Here is a 25,995-nt window from a genome sequence, read left to right on the forward strand (position 1 = left end):
ACTATACTTGTCAAGTAGTAGACCAATCATATCGGCAAGGGTGCAAGTTGCGTGGCGTCGGTTCGTTTGGTGATGTCTCCTTGCATGAAGTCCGTGCACTCTTCTACTCCTCTTTACTTGGCTTTCTTGACCCTTTATCTCTTTGTCTTCCTTCACATCCTTGGTTGTTTTTATCATACTTGGTAGTTGGTAGTTGGTCCTGGGTATTAAGAGCTATTGAGTGCCTGGTAGCCAATGTTGTCTCCATCTTACCAAATGGCTCCTCCGGTTCGGCCATCCCGTTCTCTGGAAGGCCTCGAACGAGTCATTCCTCCTCTCTCTCTGTCGCCCAAGGTGCCTTTCTCCCCTCGACTCTTCCTCAACAAACCTCTCCCCGCCAGGCCTCTCCCCGAAGAACCAGAGTGTTCAGCCATGTGGAGTGACTCCAGCGACAGTGAATCAACCGTCGACAGTATCGTCAGTCCGTCAGAACCTCGCGACTTCGAGTATCCCATCTTCGTCGGCGCTGACGACTTCGACTTGGTCGATCACCCGGCTCCATCCGCCGACCCACTCCCCGTCCCCCCACTCCGCACGGACATTGATCTCGATATAGAGATAGACGAACTTGAAGAACTTGAAGACGTCGCGTCAATTGCAGAGGATCCGCCATTATCAGTTTCAGTTTCTTCATCATGGTCAGATACCCAGCACGGCCGACCCGTCCACTGGGCTCAGAATCGCCCCGGCACGAGCCACTATTTCCGCGAGAAGAAGTGGGACTATTTCCCCGAACTGGCTCCATCAACCCTCCAAGTCGGCGGACGCATCAGTCCATCCACCCATTCAAAGCGCAAGAAGAACCTCTCCGCCTTGGATTTTACAAAAGCCAGATATCGCTGGCACTCGCTCGATCGCACAGGTCTAGGCGGCGTCCGCGAATCAATCAAGACATACGTGCACCGAACTCTCTCGCGCGATAGCACAGAGACCAAATCCAAAGAAGTGGCACGTCCATCAACAGCCCCAATGGATAGACACATCGACGAAGCAGGTAGTACCAGCATCCTGGGCACCAGTCTAGGCAGCAAAGTTCACATCCCACACCACTCCTCCCTAGACGATGCCCCATTCCGCGCCATATCAGTCTCAACAGTGTCAACATCAGCATCGGCATACAGCACCAGTACCAAAGCCAACGCTAGAGTCGCCAGTCTCAGTGCGAGCGACTACGACAACCCCAACCATCACATGTACTACCCGCTCCACTCCCCCCTCTCACCAGTCTCCCCAACCGCGCCAAACATCCTCCGTCAGAAACAACTCGCCGTGCCACTGTCTCCGTATCAGAAATATGGATCGTCCATCTGGGAAACTCCCAAGAAGTCGAAGAAACGGGGTGTTCAATTCCCCAAATATGCCAAGTCGCTTGCATCTCCCACTCTTGAACCGGAGGCTTATCCATACCCCGGCTTGGCGTCTGGTTCTGCTCCGAATCCTTCGCAGATCTCATTTGCCAATCCTACGCCGCCACTCTCTCCTCCGCTTAAGTCGCAACTTTTGCAGAATACGCGTGGTGCCGTGAAGGTTCTGCAGAGGAAGAAGAATGAGTCTAAGGAGGAGAAGAGGAGGGAGTTGCTGAAGGCTCAGATTAAATTTGTTGGGCCTGTTAATCCTCATACTTATGGGAAGGATCCTTGGGTTTGAGTTTTCGTTTTTTTCTTCTTTCTCATTCCTTGACATTTGCGTTGGCGTTGACACTCTTCTCACGACCTCTCATGACTATATACCACATACCCTCTCCTCCATTCTGATCTGTTTTGGGGTTTCTTTTTGGATTCTGTACTTATAGGGATTTTCACCCCTGATACCTCACTCCTTGGTCTATTCCTATTCTTATTTCCTTTGGATATTATATTTGAGTGTGGTATGTCATGGCATGTCCACCATCTATCCCACTCCTACATCCTACCTGCCATCTAATAATCATCTATTCATCATCGGTGTCACTCCTATGGGATCGGAACATTGTCATCAGCATATACTTCACGGCGCACTTGGCGAGGTGCACATGTTTCACTTTGAATTTCAGCCGCTGACTCTGTTGAATTTGAGTCAGTCCTTTTTTTTCTGTTACTTCTTTTGTTTGTGGATATTCTCCGAGTAGCTTGGTCTGAATAAACGAATTGCCTTTGTTGGATCTCCACTAACGGATTCCACCACCGATCGTGGGTTAGCCAGCCCCGCCCGGGACTTGGTGGAAAGCATTGACAAAGAAAGCTAGTCCTCCCACGCTAGATGTAACATGAACTCTGAAGAATTGGAATCCTGGGATATTTAAACACCCGAAACCGGGCCCTGGCCATCAGTTCTGGGCACATGCATAGAGCAGGACCCTCATCTCACGATCAACGCTCCCCGCACAGCCCGATAACCGACAATCTCCGCGAGACCACAAGAGTCTTCTTGGGCCATTGAGAGGCCTGTTAAAGTACTAGGTTGCACACGATTCTCCCACAGAGTCTGGCCATGTTCATTGACCCAAAGTACCTTGATCAGTCCTGTAGTAATAGCTTCACGGTCCAACAAGTACACTGTTGTTTGTACCTGTACGCTGAGCTTTGAGAGAAACCTGGTGTCCTCGTCTTCCTCTTGCTCGATCTCTGCTAAAATAACCTCGTCGTTCTGTCCGCTCGAATACTGAATGTCGGAATCATCCCCGCTGTAATCCCTAGCCCCCTGGAAGTCAGTTAGGCCAGGCATCCGCACCAGTACTTTTCTCCACGAATCTGGGGTGCCGTCCTCGAAAGCGTAGAGCATTTCATCGTCTAGAATGCAATCCCCTGGCATTCCCCCTCCAGGAACCCAAGCTGACTTCTTCATCTCCTCATACGTCTCTGCGAGGGTGGGATCGGAGCATATTCGCAACCAGACTGGCTTCCAGGCACTACAGAAGTCGAGGCTCATATTACGCTCTGCGGGGCTCTGGTTATTGCCGAGAATCTGCATGGCTTCATCTTCGCTTGCAGCAGGCGTGTCTTCTGGCTCGGGTCGTTTGTAGTAAGGCTAGCAAGAGGGGAAGTTCCTTGTTAGCCCCTTTCGCCTTAGAAGAGCGGTAGCTGTACCCAACGTTCAATCAGCGTCAAGCGTTGGTAGTCCCACGCTAGCTGCTCCCACTGGGCTTTGCTTCCCTCCGGTGTCGGGTCAGCCTCGGTGTCCCATTTTTCCTAAGGGTATGTCAGATACCGCCGGTCACCGACCCAATGGCAAGGGGAAGAACCAAAGCAAATAGGTCGAAAGGAAGACGGCCAAAGCGAGCCTCTTCTTTCCGTGTGGCCATAAGTCAAGTTTGAATTGGGGGCTCCTAGCGAGAATACGGAAGAATAGTAAAAAAGAGAGTGTACGTGCTCCTGGGAAATTGCCGTTTTCCACATCCCTACTAGTCCAATCCATCGCCAAACGCCACTTGACCCCTGCGTCGGACCGTTACATCGCGCTAAGTTTGTGGTGCCAGTTTGAGTATCCTCAACTTCCACTGCACCGTGGATCCTTCATTTCCATCCGTGATGTCTGGGTGTCGGCGGAGGATGCCGTCCGGAGCTCGGCATAACAATACCGACTATATAGAGTGTGAGGAGTTAAATCCGATTCAAGTCCCTAGACAAAAGCTCAGCCCGTAATCAAAATGGCTCTGCGTCTCAATGGTGTGTCCTTGATCACCGCTGCTGCTTTGGCGCATCCTCGAATAGAGAGACGTCAAGAGGGACCTGTTGATCCGTCCACCTCTGTTGATTACGCGCCATGGTAAAAGTTAAGATCCTCAAATGTAGGAGGTACCTGGTCCTTCGGGTAGGCAGTGTATCCCTTATCGAAAGCGGCATTTCTTTCTGCACCCGTTCTTGCTGGAAAGACTTTTTTTCGAATTTCTTCTTGTAAGCTATGGTAGAAGACACCATGGGCTATGTGTAATGAGCAAGTGGGGCAATGGTAGCTGATATCTTACTCTTGATGTAGTCCGAATATTCCTTCTGGGTCAAGGTGATAGGCTGCAGGCTGAAGCCAGATACGATGTTGTTGATCTTAGGCACTTCCTATCGTTTTCCATATTCAATTATTCCTATGGGTATTTTATCTATGAATACGGGTATATATGATTCGAGCTCCACATTCCATTCTTCGCCATCTTCGATCTGCAGCGAATAATACGTAGGCTTCACAAAGCCTTAATATCTGGAGTTCTATACAATCATGCAGAATTCGAGATTTGCGTTTAGTGTTTTATGATACTCAATTGTCATTAGGTAGTGCTACAGAGACTATTCAGCGACTCGATGCAGGCTCAATAGGACATATACAGGGCACACGCAATCATTGAGTGATCACTGAATCTTCCAGCTTGTTCGCTAAGTACAATATTCTTGATGTATTCTTCGCTTAGTGGACCCTATCGACTGTGCGGCACAATTGGATATGGGTCTTTGGATCTTTCTAGCGGTGTGGACAGTATACTGTGGTTAGATCAACTTCTACAAAGCTGAAGAGAGGACCGTAGATTTGGAATACAATCAAGCTAGCTCCTAAACTGAAACGCCGTCTCTTTGGTCTTGTCAGTAGCTTAGATGGGTGAGTCCTTCTTGTTCATGATCCTCAGTGGATCTTCAGATGGTGGTTATTTGGACAACCTCTCCAACTCAGGAGCATGGCTCTGCTCCCACGGATTCACCTGTTCAATGAGAGCTTCATGAGATGCACTACGAGGCTCGATCTGGAATTTCCAAGGCGTGGGATGGCTAACAACTCCCGGCTTGAATTCTGGTCGAACATTCTTTCCTTTCTGACCATCAATTGGTCTAATATTGAAGACGGCAAGACTTTGCGCAGCACTCAGATAAACTGTAGTATCAGCCAGGAACCTGGCAGGGCAGATGTGACAGCCAAAACCAAAGACAAGATCATGCGGATCCATTTCAGGTCCTCGGCCGTCGATACCGAGAAAGCGCTCAGGCTTGAATGTCATAGGATCATGATAGATTGCAGGGTCATGTGTCATGGCCCTTTTATACAAGTCAGTAGCTTGTTCAAAAATTTGCCAATCATTTCCAGACAGCATAGACACACCAGATATTTGGCATCAGCAATGACCCCTTGGGGATAGAGTATCCTTCCCAGGTATCATCCTCGCTGGATGCATGCGGTATACCCATAGATGCAACCGGATGCTAGCGCAAAACCTCCTTCACCACGGCATCAATATATGGCAGGCGCGCGCGATCTTTGACTTTAGGAAGCTGATCAGATCCCAGTAGCTGATCGATTTCCTCTTGGGCTTTGCGCTGGATGTCGGGGAACAGCGTCATTGCCAAGAAGAAACACTCAACAGCGCAGACATTCTACATCAGATTAGTACCGGCAAATGGTATGGGCTGTGCATCTTACTGTATCAGCGCCTCCGGTATAAAGTGAGGCAGCAGTCCACTTAGCGATCAACTCATTCTCTGAGCCGGGAATGGGATAGCCAGCCGTTTTGAACAAGGACGTACATGCTGGGATCATATCAACCAACCAAGCACCGGGTGTTCCAGCCGTGGAGAAATGATCCAAAGCCAGTTTTGAAATATGCACCAGGGGATCGCGAGTATGTGCCTCGGAGATGTTGCCAATTATAGGTTTAGGTCGTGGTCCTGGTGGGAGTGGACTGTGAAGCCCTTTGCGGGACAAGAAGGTTTTTGTGATATAGAGACCTAGTATGCCCAATATTACGCCAAAGTAAACATTGTAAGACATCGTGGAGGTTTTGGGATGCGAATTGAGACAGTCAGAGGGGGAAGGGGAAAGAAAGAAGTTGCATATATTGTGAGTGAAGATCAAGGCTATGGGCCTCTATCACATTTACTTTACATGTCTATTGATTGGGCTCTGTAGCCATAGCTCTCAGCTCTCTGGGAAACGTCTCGGTAGTGCAGAGACGGGACCCAGGTTTCCCCGCCGGCATAACGTACTTAGTGCTGTTGTCGAAACTCAAGGGCTCAATGCCATTGGCTGTTTTGCCTCCTAATAATTTATCCAAGCAAATGAAACGCACGGAGAATTGCTGACGCGACGACTAAACATCGGGCGCCGCCTCACTTGAGGCTGCCACGTCTGACCGTAATGTCTGTCTCCGTGAAGAGCCTGAGCCTCCTGTGGCTACTGTACTTTCCTTGTCAATTTGTGAATAAGTTCTATAGTATCCTGGTCCTATTCGGTTGACTTTCGGGACTCTTTACCAAGATGAAATAGAGACTTGGATATAACGTTAGAATAACATGTCTCCAGTCTTTGACGACAAAGAGGAAACTCGGTCTCTGGTCTTTCGACAATATTGGGGATAGATCCACATCCATGAAGAGACAACCGCAAGATTCCGACCAATATTGGATTGCTCACTTTGCATTTTTCCAGCATCGAGCTTCAGTTGCATCTCGCGCACAGTCTCACTCAAGCTAGAAGTCTTGGATTCAAATTGAGTAATCGGTGTCATGAAGATAATCTTCGCGTTCTGGTTGAGCCAGAAGTATGCGTCTGTGCAATGCATTTTAAGCCTCATTCCTCACACCTCCAACAGATTTGCGCATTTTCAAAGCTTTGGATTCACTGAAATTTCCGGCGTCTGCGTGCTCTTGATGGAGTCACTGGCTACTTACATTTTGTGCAGCTTTTAGCATCATTCCTGATTCTTTGGACTTGCTCTCCTGACATGACTCATTTCAATCTTGATTTTTGAAGTCTACCCTGAGATTTCGTTCGTGAGGTTGCTGGAGCTCGCTTAAAACGGGGATCACCGGCTGTGTCGAGAATTTTGGTCCGCGGACGAGGAATAGCCGACATGATGGTTTATAGTGAATCAGGATCAGAAGTGCAGATAAAATAACCAGCGAATATATTTTTGGAGTAGGCTGAGCCATTCTTTGTTAATCCTGAATCAACGCTACTATTTTTATGTACATATTGAGCACGAATAGGAACTGAGTGGGGTTTGTATGAATAGGCATTAACATGCCCTTCGCATCACAAGAGTATTTAGATAGAGATCTGGAGATTGCATTAAGTGGTCGACGCGCGTTCTGGCTGGTTCATGGTGGTACAATCTACAAAATTGTATAGATACTGTTAGATGTGGCAAAACTTTGCGACCCCCCATTCTTAACAGCGAACTATATCAGCGTCGCGAAGCTATCTGTTAGCACGAGTAATCCAAATACTTCACATCCATGGATACTCGATAAAGATATATGGGGAAAGCTACATCATGCCGGGGGATTGGATCAGCAGATAACACCCGTCGCAACAAATATCGATGACGCGCTCACTCGCGATAATCCAAACTGTCGGAAATCAATATTAGTCAAAGGCCATTTGTATTGGCTTCCATAGATAAAGTTACTCCAAACATGACGACAGACCCATTGTTGCCATTGCACGTTATAAGAACATCACTCCGTCCAGACTCTATATCACCAATACTCTTCGCGCTAGCACGCACAAGTCAAAATTCATTTCCCAACTGATAAGGACAAGAACATGCCTGAGGGTAAGCAAAACTCCCAGACATACGACTCATCCAAGCCCAAGCTAACCAGGATCACTCTAGAACCGAAGCACCGCAAGTCAAGCCTCGGTGGCCTCATGGACCGGATGCTCCATCGTGACCATCACGAAAACAAGGACCAAGCTGGGCAAGCCAAGGACGAGCATGATTCTACTCAAGTGGAGCATGAAGATATGCCCAGCCAACCCAAGAAGGAGGATGAGATGGATAAGATGAAGGACTATATGAAGAAGGATGAGCAGATGGAGCAGGAGGGTCGGACTTATGGAGATTTGATGTGAACTTGTTACACTGAAATTGGAACCAATAGTTCTATAGTTTAATCTAATTTGTTAATCTTGAGTTGTACAAATCATCCAATGCAGGTTGTGAACTATGGAGAGTGAGATTTCCTGTGCGGTTCTTGACTGCGGAGCCAACCCCGCATTTACCCCGGATTCTAATGCTCGGCTTATAGACTGTTTCTCCTGCCGATGAAATGAGGGTGTGATAGAATGACGGTGACTTTGACCACCTTGGGCAGTCTGGGTTCTAACGAGAACGGACTTTGCCATCAAGGACCAGCATTACAGGTGATGCAACTCAAGCCCGGTGTCCGCCAAGAACCCTCGGACTTGATGCGATGCCCAAAGCTCCGCTCGACAACCCGACAGATCAAGAAAGGAGCAAGATATCCTTCGTTTGCCTCTGCGATACGAGACCCAACTGCCCCCGCACAGCGGAGAACAAGCCGTGTCCCTGGTCTTGGCTGACGCCCGCAGTGGGGGAAAGACAGCCCCGAGGGTACTTTTATATTGCACTGCCGCTTAAGCTTTACGCTTCATATCTTACTTCCTTGAAGTCAGTATCGGATATGCGGGGAAGTAAGCCTCTATTGTGGTGATTCGCTGGATTAAGGTATTCATGGGGGCGCGATAGACAGCGATGGCCGGTGCAATGCAGTTCTATGTGGTTAGTTGTCATTAGCCAAGACATCCATGCATAGAGAAAAAAGGTCGAGTTCTTCGTGTCCGGGTATAGGATCGTCATATCCTCGGTAATGCGAGAATATAAAAGGATGGCGTCGTGCGATAAACATAGCAGGTATTACCTGCGCCAATAAACCTTCATCATGAGGAATCATATGGCAGCTGGGTGGTTCTATTCACCTAGCCAAATCTTCCGGTATTTTGCGACACGCGTGTCAAGTTTGAGTCCACCAAAGGTCAGTTCGCATACCCAAGTCTGATCTGTGGTCGGACTGCTAACCAGTCCCCACAGAACAAGCTGAGAAACCCATATGCCATCCTGAGAGAATTGACCTCCCATCAATGGCTCATGTTTGCAGCTGGTTTTCTTGGGTGGACATGGGATTCATTTGACTTCTTCACGGTGTCCATGACAGTCACGGAAATCTCTGAGGCGTTTGATGTATCGTATTCGGATGTTTCGTGGGTAAGTTCTCTCGGCCATGTATACCTGCAACACTGCTGACGTTCACAAGGGTATGACAGTTACGCTTATGCTGCGGTCGGTTGGCGCTGTCATCTTCGGGGTTCTGGCAGATAGATATGGACGGAAATGGCCAATGATTATCAACCTGTTTCTGTTCATCATACTTGAGTTATGCTCAGGATTTTGCCAGACACTTCCCCAGTTCTTGGGCGTGCGTGCTCTTTATGGTATTGCGATGGGAGGTATGTCTTCAACCCGGCGTCCTTTGACTGTCATCTATTGACATCTTCAGGGCTATTCGGTCCAGCAGCAGCCACCGCTCTTGAAGACCTCCCATACGAAGCTCGCGGCTTACTCTCCGGTCTTTTCGAGATGGGCTATGCAACAGGTTATCTTCTTGCCGCAGCTTTTTATCGTGCCCTTGTGCCGACAACGACTCATGGCTGGAGAAGTCTGTTTTGGTTCGGTGCAGGCCCGCCAGTACTCATCATCGCGTTTCGCTGGTGCTTGCCAGAGACGAACCACTTCCAAGTTATGAAAGCAGAGCGTGAGGCACGAGCCCATGCAGCCAGTCCTGATGGTACCCATGCAATGGGCTTGAAATTATTCCTCCGCGATGCTGGACGGGCTCTTCGCGATAACTGGGTCTTGTTCATCTACCTGATTGTGTTGATGACAGGCTTTAACTCATGTTCCCATGGTAGCCAGGACTTCTATCCGACCTTCTTGAAAGATCAAGTTGGTATGGATGCGACTCAGACCACAGTCATCACTGTTGTAGGTCAGATCGGTGCTTTAATCGGTGGTTGCACAATTGGCTATATCAGTACTTTCTTTGGTCGACGTCTTACCATGCTTGTGTCGTGCGTTGTGGGAGGTGCCATTATCCCGGCGTACGTCTTGCCTCGAAACATGTCGTTGGCCGCTTGTGCTTTCTTCGAGCAATTCTTTGTTGGTGGTGTCTGGGGTCCGATGCCAATTCATCTCCTCGAACTCTCTCCCATCGCACTCAGGTCTCTTATGGTGGGATTGACCTATCAGCTGGGTAACCTTGGATCATCTGCGTCGGCCACGATTCAATCTATCATTGGCGAGCGGTTTCCATTACCGCCTGGGCCAAATGGAAAGGCACGTTTCAACTATGGCAAGGTCATTGCCATCTTCATGGGCGCAGTCTGGGCATTCATTTTGTTCTTCCTCTTCTGGGGACCTGAAATGTCGCAGGAGGAGAGAGACGAAGAGGCAGAGGATGCTCTGCGGTTGGAGACATTGCGCGCGCAAGGGGTGAGTTTGGCGGAGATTGGACAGCACCAGTTCCAGAAACAAGAAGATGCAAGAGATTATGAAGACAAGCCTCAGACAGAGCACATTGCGTAGGAAGGAAGTTGAAGAAGTTATGTATATAGTTGAGAAATGAATGCCAAGAACAACCCCCGCGGAAACCGCGGCCCTACGATTCACCGGAGATTCACTTCGGGTCGGACGGACTCAAAGCTGAAGGCATTTCTACTTCTTCTCTTGTCTTCCTCTTGCATTCTGTTTCTGTATTCTTTCCATATCTCTCGCATAATGGCGGAACTGTCTGCGCATACGCCCCGCTATCTGACCGGCGACAAGGCCGGTCTCAATGAATTTCTATCAAAGTTCGATGTAAGCCCCGCATATGATCGCGCTGAATGTCCGAGAGTCCAATTGCTGACAGTATCATTCATAGGTATTCCTTTTCGACTGCGATGGTCAGTATCCCACGTTCTGTGAATCTTGGCTTTCACTCCGATCCCCCGCGAGCCCCGCGTTGCAACAATAGCTGAGAAGATAGTGACATAGGAGTGTTATGGTCTGGTGACCACCTGTTTCCCGGGACAGTAGAGACATTGGAGCTTCTTCGGAAGAATGGTACGCCTACATCAAGGGTGGATGAAAGCAGAAGCTGACCCCGGCGCAGGAAAGCAAGTCGTCTTCGTGACAAACAACAGCACCAAGTCGCGCGCCGACTACCGCAAGAAATTGGAGGGCCTCGGTATTCCCAGCACAGTGGTAAGTCAACTTCATAAGCCAAGAACCAACCTGAACAACTCACACCAAGTAGGAAGAAATCTTCTCCTCATCATACAGCTCCTCCATTTACATCTCCCGCATCCTGAAACTCCCCGAAAACAAACGCAAAGTCTACGTGATCGGTGAAACGGGCATCGAGCAAGAGCTCCAATCGGAGAACGTTCCCTTCATTGGCGGCACAGACCCAGCCTACCGCCGCGACGTCACACCAGAGGACTACAAGAAGATCGCAGCAGGTGATGGATCAATCATAGACCCAGAAGTCGGAGTCGTCCTTGTCGGTCTGGACTTCCACATGAACTACCTTAAGATCGCACTCGCATACCACTACATCAAGCGTGGTGCCATCTTTCTCGCAACTAACATCGACTCCACATTGCCCAACTCCGGGACTCTCTTCCCTGGTGCTGGCTCTATGAGTGCGCCGCTTATCATGATGTTGAACAAGGAGCCTGTTGCGCTTGGAAAGCCTAGTCAGGCTATGATGGATGCTATTGAGGGCAAGTTCCAGTTCGATCGGAGCCGTGCTTGCATGGTCGGTGATCGGGCTAATACTGATATTCGCTTTGGGCTTGAGGGGAAGCTTGGTGGTACACTTGGTGTGCTGACTGGTGTTTCTTCTGCGGAGGATTTTGTTTCTGGGGATGTTAAGCCTCATGCTTATTTGGATAAGCTTTCTGATCTTCTTGGGTCGGAGTGAGCCGTTATTGTAGATTTGTTTACATTTGGTAAATGTCGGGTTTAGATATATATAGGATTCCATGAATTAGCCAACGACACATGCATTGCTTTCAAAAGCCCCACTTTGACGTAGACTTCCAACTAGATGGACGCTACAAGGTGTCTATGTATGGCAATGTTCTGGTCATGCTCAACGTACCGCGAACACCACGTTGTTCAATGCAATGAATTCTATTTTGTGATTTTTCCAGACAATGGTCAACTATTAATATATCTGCTGCAGCCAGACACGGGATAGTAAGAAGCTAAATATAACCTTAGTTAAAATGTTATGCGCTATGATGCGAGAGGCTGAGACCGGAACCAACAACTGGACAAAAATAATTCCACTTTAAGTGACCGCCAATTGTAGTTCAGGGGCCCTGCGCACTGCTAACATGCCTAGAGTCGGTTTTGGGGCCGGTTTTGAAGCCTATTTACCTTACCCCTCTCCCGGATTAAGAGTTCGCGAAGCTGCCATAAGTCTTCATTGTATGGCATTCCAATAATTGCTGGAAACAACACCTCGAAGTAGGATAACATGCCCGGAGTCCCATCAAGTCGCGCCTGCGAGAGCTGTCGCAAGCAAAAGAAGAAGGTAGGAAGCCCTCATTTACATAGAAAACAAGCTAACAGAACAAAAACAGTGCGACGAAGTGAAACCAACATGCTCACGATGTACACGCCTGAAGGTACCTTGCATCGGCAACGGAGTCAAGCGATACAAATTTCAAGAACCAACAATCAGCATATCAAACCAACAACGATACCCGGCAAACTCCATGATTGTGGCTTCACTAATAGAGCCAAGCCAAGCCAGCCTCTCAGGGGAAGAGCGCACTTATCTAAACTTCTTCCGCCAAAATACCTCCAAGCAAGTTGCCAGCTACTTCAGTCGCGCATTCTGGGACCATCTGGTCCACCAAGTCGGCGAGTCCCAGCCCGCAGTCCGGCATGCAGCAATCGGAGTCGGCGCCATGCACTGGAACAACGATATCAGAAAACTCGGCCGTGAAAATCAATCGTTGCCACTGCAACAGTGTAGCAAGGCCTACGGTCATCTACGGCAAACACTCTCGAGTGGTCTTTCCAGCAGCGCGGAGGTAGAGACAGTGCTATGTTCTTGCATTGTCCTAGGGGCGTTATCTATGATCCAAGGTGATGCCCGGGCAACGAGTTATCATCTTGGATCTGGATGGAGACTTCTGGATCAATGGCAGAGTGTGGGCTTGAGGAACAGTGCTCTAGGGACTCGACTGCTGCAGGCGTTTACACAGAATAAATTGCGTTGGTTTTCGTTGAGGGATGGTGATATGTATGCTAATTTGACTCTTCCTGAGGTGATGGCTTCTCGGGTTCCGATCGTTGAGTCTATAGTTGATACGGAGCAAACTGCGGGTTTTGTTGTTGGTATTGGATGGTTGGCTTTGCAGATTAGGTCGAGGCCTGAGGATGGGGATAGCACGAAGCGGGTAGGTGTTGCGGTGACGCTTTTAAAGAAGCTTCAGTCTTGGAAAATGTTGCTTGGGGAGTCATGTAAACATGGAGATGTGGCTCGAGCAGAAAGGATGATCTCGTTTCTTGATATTTGGTGTCGAGTTCTATTCATCAGGATTTCGATGGACGACAAGCTTGAGGATGGCGAGACTAGATACGATGAATGCCTTCCACTATTTCAACAGACTATCCAGCTGGCCGGCAAGTTGCTATTGGACCCACGTCCAGATATCTGGATGGGGATTGTCACGCCACTTGTGTTTTGTGCATTGAAGTGTCGGGACTGGGATACAAGACATGTGGCACTCAAGCTTTTGAAAATCGTCCCTTATTCAAAGGGCAAGTGGTCTATGGCTAACACGGCGTTCGTCATTGAACGAATGATTCAGGTTGAATCGGAGGGCTTCACTCAAGAAGATATCATTCCTGAAACCTCGCGTATAGATTCAATACGTGTGGAATTCTTGCTTGGAAATCCAAAAATCTGCATTCATTATCGTTGTTCGAATTCGAACAACGAGGGAAAGGTATATACGGAGCACCAGGACTGGGAAAGCGTGGTCATGCAGTATTAATAAACTTTGGGGTCTCTGATATAAGTTGTTTATATATTTAGAGTCAGGCTCGCTCTCAAACAAGGCCACGGAGAAAGAATTGGTAACCAAGAACTGTCAGCATGGGGAAGAAGAAGGTTATGTTCTTCTTCTACGATAACGCCGCAAGACTTCATCCAACTTAAGATTTTCGTAGGATACCATGGAGTACAGGGTCTCAGTTCTATATCTCGCACGGGACTGCACTCTTCTGTTGCTCACTCAAAGCTACGTGTACATAGCTGAATTCAGACACGCTATCGCATTGGAAGGGTATCATGATCATTCCATTTTAACAAGAAACTAAATGCTAGAACTTCATATGCAACGCCTGAAACATGGGAATCATCTCGATTCCGAACGCCATCTATTCATCCAGTCCAGGTCCGTGAATCCCAGGATCGAGTAATAGGGTGGGTTGTGCCGACGGACCTGAACTGGCTTTGTAGAGAACTGGTCCCGATCAATTTCCACCCAGGATGCCGGAGATCCGCAGCGCCAGGTCCAACATGGACAAGTGCTCATCAGAGCCATCGACCAGGCGCTTATCCATCTCGGAGAAGAGCATGACGATCTTATTCTTTTGAATATCGGGGATTGCCTCGTTGAAGACAACACGACGGTAGAGCTGAAACAGGTCAGTTGATATCACCAATCTAGGGAACAGAAACACAGACCTGACCAAGAAGCTGAGTAGCACTCCACCCATCCGCAACAAGATCCGTAACAACACCAGAAACAGCCTCATATGAAGAAACACCCTTCTTAGGCTGCATGGCCTGGAATAGGGAATCAAGAATACTCTCCGGCACAACACCAGCAATCTCCTCAATACTCCGCACAGTAATAATCCTCCCCTCACTCCCAGCATCAGTCATCTCAGCATCATCATCACCATCCTTACCCGCACTTACAGGCTTAGTAGCCCCAACCAACCGCGCCGCACTCTGTAAATAAGTAATAGCCCTCCGCAAATCACCCTCACCACACCGAATAAGTGTATCAATAACCCCATCCTCAAGAGTCAACCCCTCAGCCTCAGCAATACCAGCAACACGCTCCCCAGCAGCACTATTATCAAGCATCTTAAAGCGGAACTTACTGCACCGACTAGCAAGCGGCTCAATAATGCGCGTGACATAGTTGCAAACCAGACAGAAACGCGTGATGCGACTGTACTGCTCCATCGTGCGACGCAGCGCTGACTGCGCATCTTGCGTCATGCTGTCGGCCTCGTCCAGGATGATGATCTTGAAGGGTGGGCAGGGGTACTGCGCGCGATAGGCGGCGTCTAGGCCTGTTGGTTGGGAGAGCTGGGCTCGGGCGAAGTTTTTGACTTTGTCGCGGACTATGCCGATGCCGCGCTCGTCTGAGGCGTTCAGTTCTAGGATGCGGGAGCGGTAGAGGGCGGGTCCGAAGAGGGATTTGGCTAGGGCTAGAATTGTGGATGTTTTTCCAGTTCCTGGTGGTCCGTAGAAGAGCATGTGGGGGAGCTTGGGGGTGTTAGTTAATGGGTTTGGTGAGTTGGGTGTTGTGTTAGGGACGAACATTGGATGCTTGCAGGGTGCGCTGAAGGACTTTTGTTGTGTGATCTTGTGCGGCGACATCATCGAGGGTCTTGGGGCGGCTGGCATATGTGAGTTTGCGGGTCTTGAAGCTTTGGATGGAGCATTGGCGTACTATTTTTCAACCCATGGCTGCAGTCGGGTCGAGTCTTCCTTGTTGTCGCCAGCTTTGGCCTTGGAGCTACTGGAAGCTGCGACGGCAGCGGCGTGGGCCTTGTTGTTGAAGAATGACGAAGCCATGTTATTAAAGCCCAGACTTGAAGGTGAGAGTGGTTCCGAAGCTGATGTGTTCAAGATCTCGACGCCATCCACAACCAAGACGCGTCTCCACGTGATACGCGCAGCACTTAAACAATTGACCAATCAGAGCGACCAACTATACTTCAGCTCTCGAACGGGTCATTTCTTTACTACGGTGAAGCGCATTGCAGATAAAAAGGTTGCTCCCTCTTGGTAGCATGCATAGTTAATGTACTTAACATGGTCTATAGCTCATCCCGCACAGGCTCATCCTCATACATCCTCTTCTTCGTATTCCGAGGAAGTGCATCTTGCCTCTCTCTCTCCTCGGGGGTTATATCATCAATGCCAGTGCTTTCTTCTTTGCCTTTTTCAACCATACGACCAATTTCATCGATCACACGATCTGTGTCAGCTGGTACTGGTGGTTCTTCCCAAGCAGCAGAGGATGTCACGGTGCCTCCCATAACAGCGGTAGCTGTTTCGTGAATACGAGACGAGAAATCGCCAGAAATTGAGTCTGCAGATGATTGCACAGCTGTACTGGACAATCCAGCCACACCTAGAGCTGCAAATACAACGCGAGCAATGAGCTTCAATGGGAGCCACAGGAGCCACCAAAGAGGTCCATATAGGACCCGTCGGAAGACAAGCCACGTAATAGTTCCGATAAGAACATAGAATGCAGTCTCAAGGTACCAGGTATCAGATTTTTGGGAGCGGAGAAGAGAATTAGCAAGGCTGCGAGATGATGAGAGAAGTGTATCGAGACCGCTGTAGGACTCGGACAGGGAGTTGATAGCAACTGTGGATTGATCTATTCAGACGGATTAGTATCCAACGGAGCTAATAAAGCCAAACAAGCTTACCAAGGGTTTCCTGAGCAAATGCACTGCGAGAAAGCTCGGCCTGCATCAGTTGATGTGTTCTGCGCAGAGCAGATGTCACGTCATTCGAAGCATTGAGAACAAGGTCATCTTGTGTGAATCGTTCAGATGGCTGCTTTTTCTCGGACTTCGTTGACCGCGATAATAGCAATTCTCTCTCTTTCCGCTTAGCGATCTCTGCATTCCGCTTCGCTTGCAATTGTGCATTTCGGAAGTCGCCTCGTGTTCTGAACAAATTTTAGCAAATTGTCATCTAATACAACAGCTGCAACACGGCCGGGAGGAACCCCCATCATGCACAAGCCGTTTCAAGCATAACCCACCTCTTCAGCTCCTCAGCCAGCCGCCCCGCCATGGAAGCAACCCGCTCCCTCTCAGCCTCTTTTTTCGCCATGAGCAGCCGATACCTTACGTCTGCTATCGGTGCCAGTGTCCAGTGCCTCAACATCAACCCGTAATAACTCCAACTCCTGCTCGGCATCTTTCAAACGAGAGTGTATCTCGCTCCCAAGCTCGAGGCGCGCCTCATCGCCTTGTCCGATAGAAGCTGTGAAGTCGTGCAGTCGGTTGACGAGAGGTTGTATCTGGCCCAGGGATGTAGAGAGCTCTTTCAGGCGGCCCTGGAGACCTGCTGTGGAGGACATGTTGCGATAAGTGGTGTGGTGCCCGTCGGTTTAACGCATTTGACTTTCGCCGCTGTTGGTGTCGCACAGAATTCCCGCGTAAAATATACAGCGTAGCGACGTCTCCTCGAGTATTAAAAAGTAACGAGGTCTGCAAGATATGTCAAGTTGCATGTCGAAAGTTGCCATGTTGACGGGCGTCATTCGGGTTATGTTTGCATTCGGAGCAAACATGCCCCATTTCTCAACCGCAATCCGCATCGGAGGCACTTCGTTGATGCGAACTTGCAATTGACCACGCGCGTTTCCTGTCAGACCTGTTGTATATTGATCAGATCAGATTCTACTTCTCTCATTACAAAACGCATATCCGATACCCCCTGTTCAACCTCCGCGGGTCCCAGTCCAGAAAGGAAACCCACCTTTAAAAACCTTCCCGAGTCAATCCCGACTCCCTCCATCGAGGTACATTGTTCCAATCAAAGCAAAACAAGCCATCTATGGTTCATTCGAACACCAAATAACTAAAACTCTCAATAGAAACCCCTCCTCCCCGAAATATCTAACCCTCTACCGCCAAAATGACCATCCCAATCAGCACAATAACCACCTTCCGCACAGCCTACAACCCCTTCATGCGTGCCTCAAGACCCTGCCGCCTCTTCCTAGGCATGCTGCGCACACCAAACACAATCCCAACTAGCAGCCCGACCCACATCGACATCCAGGTCAAGCAATTGCCGCGCGAGTCGACGGCCAGCCCGACTATGACTATCGGCTTTAAGGGCGGGAAGGAGCTTACTCTTGATGTTGGGAAGCGTGGGCTTAAGATTGGCGATGTTATTGAAGAGGTTTCTAGGGTTGGGCGGGCTTTGCAGCGTGAGGCTAGTCTTAAGGGCTAGAGGGTGATTTTGTTTGATATATGTATTGGTGGTGTCTTGTGTTTTGAGCTGTGCATTGTATTGTATTATATTATATTATATCAATTCTATTTTCATTCTTGGTGGTCTTATTTTGTTGGTTATGCTACTGGTATAGAGATACCGGTATAGAATGACTACGGTCAATGTCTACTTGGATGGATTGTTTCTTGATAGACGGCTGTCAACATGTTGACATGCCTGATGTTGAGAATTCTCATTCAATAAAGGCCCCACCTAGGCGGTTATGCTAACATTTTGATTTTGGTATTCGCAAAAAGATATTTACACAGCGGCACCGGAGATGAAGAACCACTTGTCAATGCTGCCATCAATGGGAGCAGGGGCAAGGTTCTCGCCACGGGGGATGGAAGCGAGAGCGGACTGGTCAACACGGTCGGCGGAGCCCTCAACCTGAGAGTTGGCGCTGTTATAAGTTAGTATAAGAGTATAAGACCGCAAATGGAAGTCTAAGTAAACTTACAGGCTGATCTCGCCGCGGGGAGCCTTGCCGGAGATGAGCTTCTCCCAGGCATCGGAGCACTCGCGGATAACATCCTCGGCGTACTTCTTGTTCTTGCACTCGCCGGAGAAGGCGAATTGGTTCTCGGGCTTTCCGTCGGGGATCTTGTAGATGCGGAACCACTCGTTGGTGGCACGCAGAAGACCGGGGAGGTGACGCTCAACATCCTCAATGTCGTTGAGCTTGGGGGCGAGAGGGTCGTTGACGTCGATGACAATGATCTTCCAGTCAGTCTCCTCCTCGTCAATCAGGGCCATGACACCGAGGACCTTGACCTGCTTGACCTGGCCGGGATAGCCGACAAGCTCACCGATCTCGCAAACATCGAGAGGGTCGTTGTCACCCTTGGCCTTGGTCTCGGGGTGGACGGAGTTGGGGTCCTCCCAGGTCTGATTCGAAATGTGTCAGTTACCCTCCTCCTGCATGTTATGGTCACGAGGGCACACTTACACGGGGGAAGGCACCGTAGTTCCAGAGGTAACCCTTGTGGGGGAAGCAGTTACGGACGAAACGGAGCTTGCCCTTCTTGGTGTCCTGCTTGATGGGGTTGAGGAAGTCATCCTTGGAGATCTGTTCGTTTCGGGTGACGCAATCAGCACGGGGTTCAATTGATGTTGTAGCCGAGGTCTCCTACCTCCTGCTTAGCGTTGGTCCAGCGAGGGATCTCGACGACCATGTTCAGGATGGTCTGCTGCTCATTGGCGTAGAGGGGGATGTCGTGGAAGGGAGAGACAGGGACGCCATCCTTCTCGACGAACACACGGTGCTCGAGGGTGTAGGGCTGGGCGATCTTGCGGACGGTGTAAGACATATTGGGAGGTGACGAAAAGTGTCTAGATATTTGGGCCGCACGGGAAATGGGAGAATATAAGGAAGAAAAGGAGGGAGGGGCAGTGGAAGTGGGGGGAGCCACCGTTGCTGATGGCCAAACACGGCGGGAGGCGGTGGAGGTATGAAATCCCAGTCGGGCCAAAGGACGAGTCATTGGCTGCAGGAGATAGTTAATGTATTACGCGGTACACTTGGACAAACTGGACCTGGGCAAGACAAACTTGGAAGATGGAGTAGTTTACCCCTGTCGGAGGTTGATATTTTTTGTGGTTCCGAGATTCGGCACTGAACAGTTTGTCTCCGAGATTGGCATCCCGACAGTGGTACCTACCCTGTCTAAGTGCACTTTAGAAACACACTGGCATTTATAGGCTACATTTATGATACAGAATGATCTGCTTGACAGTATGTACTCTGCAAGTACCCGATACCCCGTAATGTGCGTGCCGATACCGGCATGAATACGCAGTCTACATATAACAGTCTCGAAGTCCATGTATATGACACGGAGTAGCCATTGTTTTATATAGTTGCTACTCTAAATAACCCTAAGTTGGCTATGACGAAACAATCGCATTCTTGATGTCGTGATCCTTGGCGGGGAATACTCTCTACTGATTGGTGCTGGCTACCGGAAAAAGACCGGACCAGCGCAACCCGTAAAAATACTTGAAATCTTCATACCACGTGACGACGTGACGCACGTGACACTCACGTGAAAGAGCCTCGCTCCTATCACCACGTGATATCAATCAGTCGGGGAACTCCTAAAGAAAAAAAAGACTCACCCCCAACCCCGCAGCATGCTATGATCAGACTCCTACGCACAATGACCAACGCAATGTCCCCGGCTACAGTGGCCCGCGTGCCCATTCCTGCCAACGGCGTCGACTACCGCAACAAGATCGTGCTAGCACCAATGGTGCGCTCCGGCGAACTCCCCTCGCGCCTCCTGGCCCTGAAATACGGCGCAGACCTAGTCTGGGGTCCCGAAACAATCGATCGCTCTCTGATCGGCGCAGAGCGACGCATCAACCCACGCAACGGCACAGTCGAATTCACGCGCATGCCCTCAAACGGCGGCCGCCCAGACAAACCAACCAAGGCCTCAATCATTTATCGCATTGACCGGGCCCGCGAATCCAGCCGTCTAATCTTCCAAATGGGAACTGCAAACCCAGACCTAGCCGTGAAAGCCGCTCGCGTCGTGGCAGCCGATGTAGATGGTATCGACGTCAACTCAGGCTGTCCCAAACCATTCAGCACATCCGGCGGCATGGGCGCAGCCCTCCTCCGCACACCCGACCTCCTCGTCTCGATCCTCGAAGCCCTCGTGAAAGAAGTTGGCGAGCCCTTCAAAATCGGCATCTCTGTTAAGATCCGCATCCTCTCCGAACCGGATGAAACTCGCGCTCTTGTCTCCCGTCTCGTTAGAACTGGTATCACTGGTTTGACTGTCCATTGCCGCACAACGCCAATGCGACCCCGTGAACGCGCAATTCGCGATCAACTCCGCATGGTAAGGGAAATCTGTCACGAAGCTGGTGTGGCATGTGTCATGAACGGCGATGTCACGTCGCGCGATCAAGGACTCGCATTGATGAGCGAGTATGGCGTTGACGGGGCTATGATTGCCACATCTGCCGAGACGAATTCTTCCTGTTTCCGTGCTGAAGCGGATGGCGGTGCTGCGGACTGGAAGGAGGTTGTCTATGAATATCTCAAGCTCTGTTTGGAGGTTGAGAACCGACTAGGCAATACGAAGTATCTCATGAATATGTTGATCCCCGGCAAGAACAAGGAGTTCAAGGAGGCTAAGCAGTGCAAGACTTATCTTGATATCTGCCGCAGCCTCAGTTTCGATGATCTCGTCCCCGCCGCTATGCGTGTTGATGAGATCTTGGATCTCTCACAGAAGTGGGAGTCTGTTCCTGCTTCTGCCCCTGCTTCTGCGCATTCGGCTGAGACTGCTGAGGGCAAATCGAAGGCTGTGCAGCACGCTATGGAGTCCGAGGCTGCTCGTGCCGCTGGTGGTGGTGCTGCGAGGACTAAGGCTGCTCCCGCTGTGCACAATGGCTGTGGTCCTATTCGGAGGACTTCTCAGCCTGAGCAGAAGGTCAAGGTTGATGAGCAGCCCGCGGTTGATGTAACTGTTTCTCTCGTGGAGACTCAGACGCAGACTCAGCCTCAGGCGGCCGCTTAATCGTGCTCTACATTCCTCTTCTTTACTTTAATCATCAGCACGGTCTCGGTCCACATGCATAGCTACTGGTTTTGTTTTCTATCTTTTATTTTTTCTGGTGCATCTAAGGTGTTTTCTCCTCCATTATCATTTGTCATATTCATATAGATTCCCCGCTTGACAAAATACAAACATGCTCTGGTGTATATGTTTATTTTCACTATAAATTACCTACTTCGACTCTATCTCACTACAATCTCCATCATCCACTAGTCTATCTATAACAGGATAGAATTATAAAGGAGCAAGATCTACAAGAAACAAGATAACAGCAAAAGACAATAAATTTCTAAGTGTAATGCACAACAGTATAATAATATGCACCGAATCGCCTCACAATCACAATCAAAGTCACAACTCAAAGAAAACCACCCAAAAACACCATGTACTAAAGTAATGCCATACTGTCAGCATGTCAAGAGTTCACCATGCAAACGAACATAAGCATATCATGCCATGCCATGTTCCCACCACAGCCATAAACGTAGCCATAGCCATTAACCTCAATATCGCCATCAAGCACATATCCATTTCCATATCCACTTCTGTGAGAAATTCGGACCAAAAACACCTTCTCCAGCTAACCAGAACAAAAGAACCACAAGCAGAAATAGAACCGAGTAGCATCACCGAGACTCAGATTCTGCTTCTTCCATTCTTCTTCATTCTCTCACTCTACCTCCACCACCTTCTCCTTAGGCCCAGTACCATTCTGCATCTCAGCCATCATCATCCCCTCAACAACCTTCATACCAGCCTCCTCACCCTTCTTAGCACCAGCCTCATCCTCACCCGCAACAGCCTGATCAAGCGCAAGCTTAGTCTGTCCCAGGGAGTAAATTTGCTCTTCGATGGTGCCACGAGTAACAAGACGATAAATCTCCACCTCACGAGTCTGACCAACACGATGAGCGCGGTTCTCCGCCTGAACATCTTCCTGTGGGTTGAACGATGAATCGAAGATGATAACGCGGTTCGCGCAGGCCAAATTGATACCAGCACCACCTGCCTTGGTGGAGAGGAGGAAGACTGGGATTTCCTCGCGCTCATGGAAGGCGTCTAGGATTGATTGGCGGTCTTCAACGTTTGTGCGGCCGTCTAGACGCACGAACTCGATTTTGAGGGTTTCGAGCACGTGTTCCAGGATGTCCATTACCATTGTGAATTGGGAGAAGATTAGGGTTCTGTCTCCGTTGGCGATGAAGCGAGTTAGGAGTTCGCGGAGGTGTTCTACTTTGCCGGAGTCCATCCATTCGTCGTTTTTGAGCTTAAATTTCCCGAGCGAGCTGGGATTCTCCACACACATGTGGTGGCATTCGAAGTCGTTGTAAGGGAGAAGTTCTTCGAGGATGATTTTGGGGTCGGACAGGGACCATTTGTCTTCCTTGAGACAGGCCTTGGACATCTTTTGAAGGATCTCGTCAGTGTAGTGACGGCGGGCGAGGAGAGGGTGAATGGCTGCTTGGCGGAGTTTCATGAGAATGTTGGCAGACTTGGAGCCGGTCTTTTTGCCGGCTGCGCGGTCTTCAAGAAGTTGGCGGACTTGGTCCTTTTCGTGCTCGTAAATGTCGATTTGAGAGGACTTCATCTCACACCAGCCGACGTGTGAATGCTTAGCGGGGAGATCAATGACCTGGTGCTTCTTGCGGCGAAGGACAAATGGCTTGAGCATGGACTTAGCACGCTCGATACGCTGCGCCGAAAGCAAGGTTGCGTGGGACTCGTCACTAGTCTTCGCCTTGTTCGCAAAGACTGCTTGGAGGTCTTCCTTGTGCTCACGGAAGACAGACGGTAGGATAAAACCAAGCAAAGAAGCGAGTTCCTGCAAGTTATTCTGGAGAGGCGTACCAGTCAAGAGCAGTCGGAAACGGGCAGGGATGCGAATGAGCTTTTCATACAGCTGAGACTGGTGGTTTTTCAACATATGACCCTCATCGTAGACACAAACAGTGAAATCCACATCACGAAGGAACTTGGCATCAACCTTCGCCTTTGCAATAGTATAAGTAGTAATGACAACATTGATATTGTCACGGTTGTCCTCAATTTGTTCACGGATCTCAGCTCGCTGGTTGATACCGGCATAATAAGGCATAACCGAGAGGGTTGGACAAAACTTCTGGAATTCACGGAGCCAGTTCTCAATGGTGGAAGATGGCACCACAATCAGGTGAGGCCCTTTGATGCCCTTCTCAAAGAGGTGGGCCAGGAAAGCAATGACCTGGCACGTCTTACCCAGACCCATGTCATCGGCTAGGATACAACTCAGTTCCTGCTCAAAGAGAAGTGACAACCAATTGATTCCGACCACTTGGTAATCTTTCATCTCGAGGTCATCTGCCATGATGGCAGGCTGACCAATGAACCGGGATTTGCGTATCGGAACAAGTGAATCCTCATCCTCATCCTCATCAGGTGATTGGTGATCAGACGAAGGCGTCGCGATGCCAGAATCGTGTGACTTGGAGTTGGGGATCTTAGTGAGCTCAAGCTCACCCTCTTTCTTGCCGAACATGTCGACACCCCATTTCTTCATCTCCGCGGTAATTGGCTGACCAATCGCCTCGACTTCAGCAACAAGTGCATCGATGGCCATATAGCCAGTCCACATGTCCACACACTTGTCGACAATCTTCTCACCAATTGGCTTGGGAGCTTTGCCACCCCGCTTGCCCTTGGGCTTGCTAGTCTCTGGAACAGGAGCAGAAACAACGCGGACATCATCGAGAGCCTGGAAAGGACGGTTTTTGATGATAATCTGGGCTTGATCCTCGGGGATCGCTGCAATATCGGCGAGATCACGGACCGCGCAAGTGTTGAAGAACTTCAAGACTTTGGAATCCAGTCCGCCAGCGGTGGGTTCCTGAACCTGAACATCTGAATCATCAGAATCACTCATCATAGCCTCGGGGGATTCCGAGCGAGGCGAGACTATTTTGCGGCCCTTTTGCAGACGGTTAAGCTTCTTCTTTGGTGGGCTCTCATCAGAATCAATCATCATAGGCCGAGCTGGCGAAGCGGTGCGAGAGGATTTAGGACCGCGGACGAGGCGGCGCCGGGGCTTGTTTTCTTCGTCGGAGTCCTGGGCCTTGGTAGGCAGATTCATAGCAGCCCACTTGTCCTGGATAGTCCCACGGGCCTTGATCTTCTGCTTGGCCACGGGGACCGGGCCTGTTGTAGCTGGCGATGCCAATTCATCTTCAGACGACTCAATCAACACAGGCTGGACACCATTCGCCGGGGCACTGTCCGCCAGAAGGTTGAGGGCGTCATCGTAATTGCCATTAGCCTGTACAACAGCATTAATAATCACCTGTACAGGAATGTGCGGCATAATCTTGAGAATGCGCTCAACCTTGATGCGCAATCGGTAATCCTGGATAAAGGTGATATCGGGGGTCGGTACGGGCTGCGCGCGGGAGGGCATATCCTGTCGAATTCTCTTCATGGCGACGCCCTTCATGTTCAAGTCGCCCATCTCGTCTGCAGAGCGCTTCATAGGCGCAGACTTGGGATCGTACATTGCGGAGGCAGTAATTTCACGGAAACGATCCATTGGACCGGCGTCGGGGCGGACAGGGGATTCCATGATTTTTTCTTTTTCGGGGCCGCGAAAAGTTTTTTCAAACATGGCCGGTTTTATGTCTGTACTGCGCAGGGGTTGCTCGTCTTCAGACGAACCGCCTCGATATGTTGGACCGTCGTCGAGATCGAATACCGGCTTTCTTTTGGCAGGGCCGGCGGAGGGAGGGCGGAACTGGGTTCCCGAGGGGGCAATCAGAGATGAGAGTAAACCTCCTTGCGGTTGAAGCCTTCGAGGAGGGGAAGAGGAAGGGCCGGTAGGTGAAGAAGCGGCGACTTGGATAACAGTATTTCGCGAGTAGGGATTGTCGACGAGTTGGGTCGGTTGCGTGAAACGCTGGGAAGGAGTTGCGAGCGGGAGGGTGGCTATAGTTTCGTACTCGGGTTCAGGCGAGGGAGTTTTATGGGGAATGTCAGGAACAGGGTCCATAGCGATCTTTGAATAGCGTCGAGGCTCTATCTGATGGCTCCTCAGGAACTGTTTTTTTCTGCCAGGGCGGAAACGCGAACGCTGGACGCGCCAATCACGTGTAACTATCGATTAAACAGACAATGAGCGATACATGTAAGTATAGAAGAGATTAGAGTGAAATATAAAATCGGTTACTATAACAATTCGTCTGATCCCAAAATATTTTCTCGCTATATATACTCTCAACCAATCAAATGCTGGCATGTGACTGCGGGAACTAGTCTCCGCCCTTCACTTTGTT

The 25,995-nt window shown here is 49.7% G+C and overlaps 13 protein-coding genes across 13 annotated transcripts; 7 read left to right on the forward strand and 6 right to left on the reverse strand.

The window, feature by feature from the left end:
* Positions 1 to 255: 255 nt before the first annotated feature.
* N7508_005517 (uncharacterized protein) lies at positions 256 to 1,686 on the forward strand (the record flags this gene model as incomplete). The annotated part of the gene is made up of 1 exon (XM_058463583.1): positions 256 to 1,686. The coding sequence occupies one exon, from the start codon at positions 256 to 258 to the stop codon at positions 1,684 to 1,686; it is 1,431 nt and encodes a 476-aa protein (XP_058320061.1).
* Positions 1,687 to 2,376: 690 nt separating this feature from the next.
* Positions 2,377 to 2,988, reverse strand: N7508_005518 (uncharacterized protein; the record flags this gene model as incomplete). The annotated part of the gene is made up of 1 exon (XM_058463584.1): positions 2,377 to 2,988. One exon carries the CDS (start codon positions 2,986 to 2,988, stop codon positions 2,377 to 2,379), a length of 612 nt encoding a protein of 203 aa, XP_058320062.1.
* A 1,660-nt stretch (positions 2,989 to 4,648) lies between these two features.
* On the reverse strand, positions 4,649 to 5,763 carry N7508_005519 (uncharacterized protein; the record flags this gene model as incomplete). Its single annotated transcript, XM_058463585.1, has 4 exons — positions 4,649 to 5,033; positions 5,098 to 5,198; positions 5,259 to 5,369; positions 5,416 to 5,763. The coding sequence occupies 4 exons, from the start codon at positions 5,761 to 5,763 to the stop codon at positions 4,649 to 4,651; spliced, it is 945 nt and encodes a 314-aa protein (XP_058320063.1).
* A 1,776-nt stretch (positions 5,764 to 7,539) lies between these two features.
* Positions 7,540 to 7,848, forward strand: N7508_005520 (uncharacterized protein; the record flags this gene model as incomplete). The annotated part of the gene is made up of 2 exons (XM_058463586.1): positions 7,540 to 7,549; positions 7,610 to 7,848. The coding sequence occupies 2 exons, from the start codon at positions 7,540 to 7,542 to the stop codon at positions 7,846 to 7,848; spliced, it is 249 nt and encodes an 82-aa protein (XP_058320064.1).
* An 830-nt stretch (positions 7,849 to 8,678) lies between these two features.
* On the forward strand, positions 8,679 to 10,378 carry N7508_005521 (sugar transporter family protein; the record flags this gene model as incomplete). The annotated part of the gene is made up of 4 exons (XM_058463587.1): positions 8,679 to 8,771; positions 8,828 to 9,001; positions 9,051 to 9,243; positions 9,294 to 10,378. 4 exons carry the CDS (start codon positions 8,679 to 8,681, stop codon positions 10,376 to 10,378), a joined length of 1,545 nt encoding a protein of 514 aa, XP_058320065.1.
* A 192-nt stretch (positions 10,379 to 10,570) lies between these two features.
* N7508_005522 (uncharacterized protein) lies at positions 10,571 to 11,759 on the forward strand (the record flags this gene model as incomplete). Its single annotated transcript, XM_058463588.1, has 5 exons — positions 10,571 to 10,651; positions 10,716 to 10,737; positions 10,829 to 10,897; positions 10,947 to 11,038; positions 11,091 to 11,759. 5 exons carry the CDS (start codon positions 10,571 to 10,573, stop codon positions 11,757 to 11,759), a joined length of 933 nt encoding a protein of 310 aa, XP_058320066.1.
* Positions 11,760 to 12,320: 561 nt separating this feature from the next.
* On the forward strand, positions 12,321 to 13,851 carry N7508_005523 (Zn(II)2Cys6 transcription factor domain-containing protein; the record flags this gene model as incomplete). The annotated part of the gene is made up of 2 exons (XM_058463589.1): positions 12,321 to 12,377; positions 12,427 to 13,851. 2 exons carry the CDS (start codon positions 12,321 to 12,323, stop codon positions 13,849 to 13,851), a joined length of 1,482 nt encoding a protein of 493 aa, XP_058320067.1.
* Positions 13,852 to 14,332: 481 nt separating this feature from the next.
* On the reverse strand, positions 14,333 to 15,674 carry N7508_005524 (replication factor C subunit 2; the record flags this gene model as incomplete). Its single annotated transcript, XM_058463590.1, has 4 exons — positions 14,333 to 14,497; positions 14,547 to 15,362; positions 15,418 to 15,496; positions 15,550 to 15,674. 4 exons carry the CDS (start codon positions 15,672 to 15,674, stop codon positions 14,333 to 14,335), a joined length of 1,185 nt encoding a protein of 394 aa, XP_058320068.1.
* Positions 15,675 to 15,919: 245 nt separating this feature from the next.
* Positions 15,920 to 17,205, reverse strand: N7508_005525 (putative protein transport membrane glycoprotein Sec20; the record flags this gene model as incomplete). Its single annotated transcript, XM_058463591.1, has 3 exons — positions 15,920 to 16,491; positions 16,544 to 16,753; positions 16,974 to 17,205. 3 exons carry the CDS (start codon positions 17,203 to 17,205, stop codon positions 15,920 to 15,922), a joined length of 1,014 nt encoding a protein of 337 aa, XP_058320069.1.
* A 560-nt stretch (positions 17,206 to 17,765) lies between these two features.
* On the forward strand, positions 17,766 to 18,086 carry N7508_005526 (mitochondrial 54S ribosomal mL53 protein; the record flags this gene model as incomplete). The annotated part of the gene is made up of 1 exon (XM_058463592.1): positions 17,766 to 18,086. One exon carries the CDS (start codon positions 17,766 to 17,768, stop codon positions 18,084 to 18,086), a length of 321 nt encoding a protein of 106 aa, XP_058320070.1.
* A 303-nt stretch (positions 18,087 to 18,389) lies between these two features.
* On the reverse strand, positions 18,390 to 19,613 carry ipp1 (inorganic diphosphatase IPP1; the record flags this gene model as incomplete). Its single annotated transcript, XM_058463593.1, has 4 exons — positions 19,262 to 19,613; positions 19,078 to 19,197; positions 18,589 to 19,016; positions 18,390 to 18,531 (listed from the first exon to the last, which is right to left on the reverse strand). Exons 1-4 carry the CDS (start codon positions 19,610 to 19,612, stop codon positions 18,390 to 18,392), a joined length of 1,041 nt encoding a protein of 346 aa, XP_058320071.1. The 5' UTR covers position 19,613.
* A 674-nt stretch (positions 19,614 to 20,287) lies between these two features.
* Positions 20,288 to 21,661, forward strand: N7508_005528 (tRNA-dihydrouridine(20) synthase (NAD(+)); the record flags this gene model as incomplete). Its single annotated transcript, XM_058463594.1, has 1 exon — positions 20,288 to 21,661. The coding sequence occupies one exon, from the start codon at positions 20,288 to 20,290 to the stop codon at positions 21,659 to 21,661; it is 1,374 nt and encodes a 457-aa protein (XP_058320072.1).
* Positions 21,662 to 22,370: 709 nt separating this feature from the next.
* Positions 22,371 to 25,712, reverse strand: N7508_005529 (DEAD/DEAH box helicase; the record flags this gene model as incomplete). Its single annotated transcript, XM_058463595.1, has 1 exon — positions 22,371 to 25,712. The coding sequence occupies one exon, from the start codon at positions 25,710 to 25,712 to the stop codon at positions 22,371 to 22,373; it is 3,342 nt and encodes a 1,113-aa protein (XP_058320073.1).
* Positions 25,713 to 25,995: the final 283 nt, after the last annotated feature.

This window comes from Penicillium antarcticum (assembly GCF_028974205.1).
Source record: "Penicillium antarcticum strain IBT 31339 chromosome Unknown utg000005l_segment0_segment0, whole genome shotgun sequence".
Classification (NCBI taxonomy): domain Eukaryota; kingdom Fungi; phylum Ascomycota; class Eurotiomycetes; order Eurotiales; family Aspergillaceae; genus Penicillium; species Penicillium antarcticum.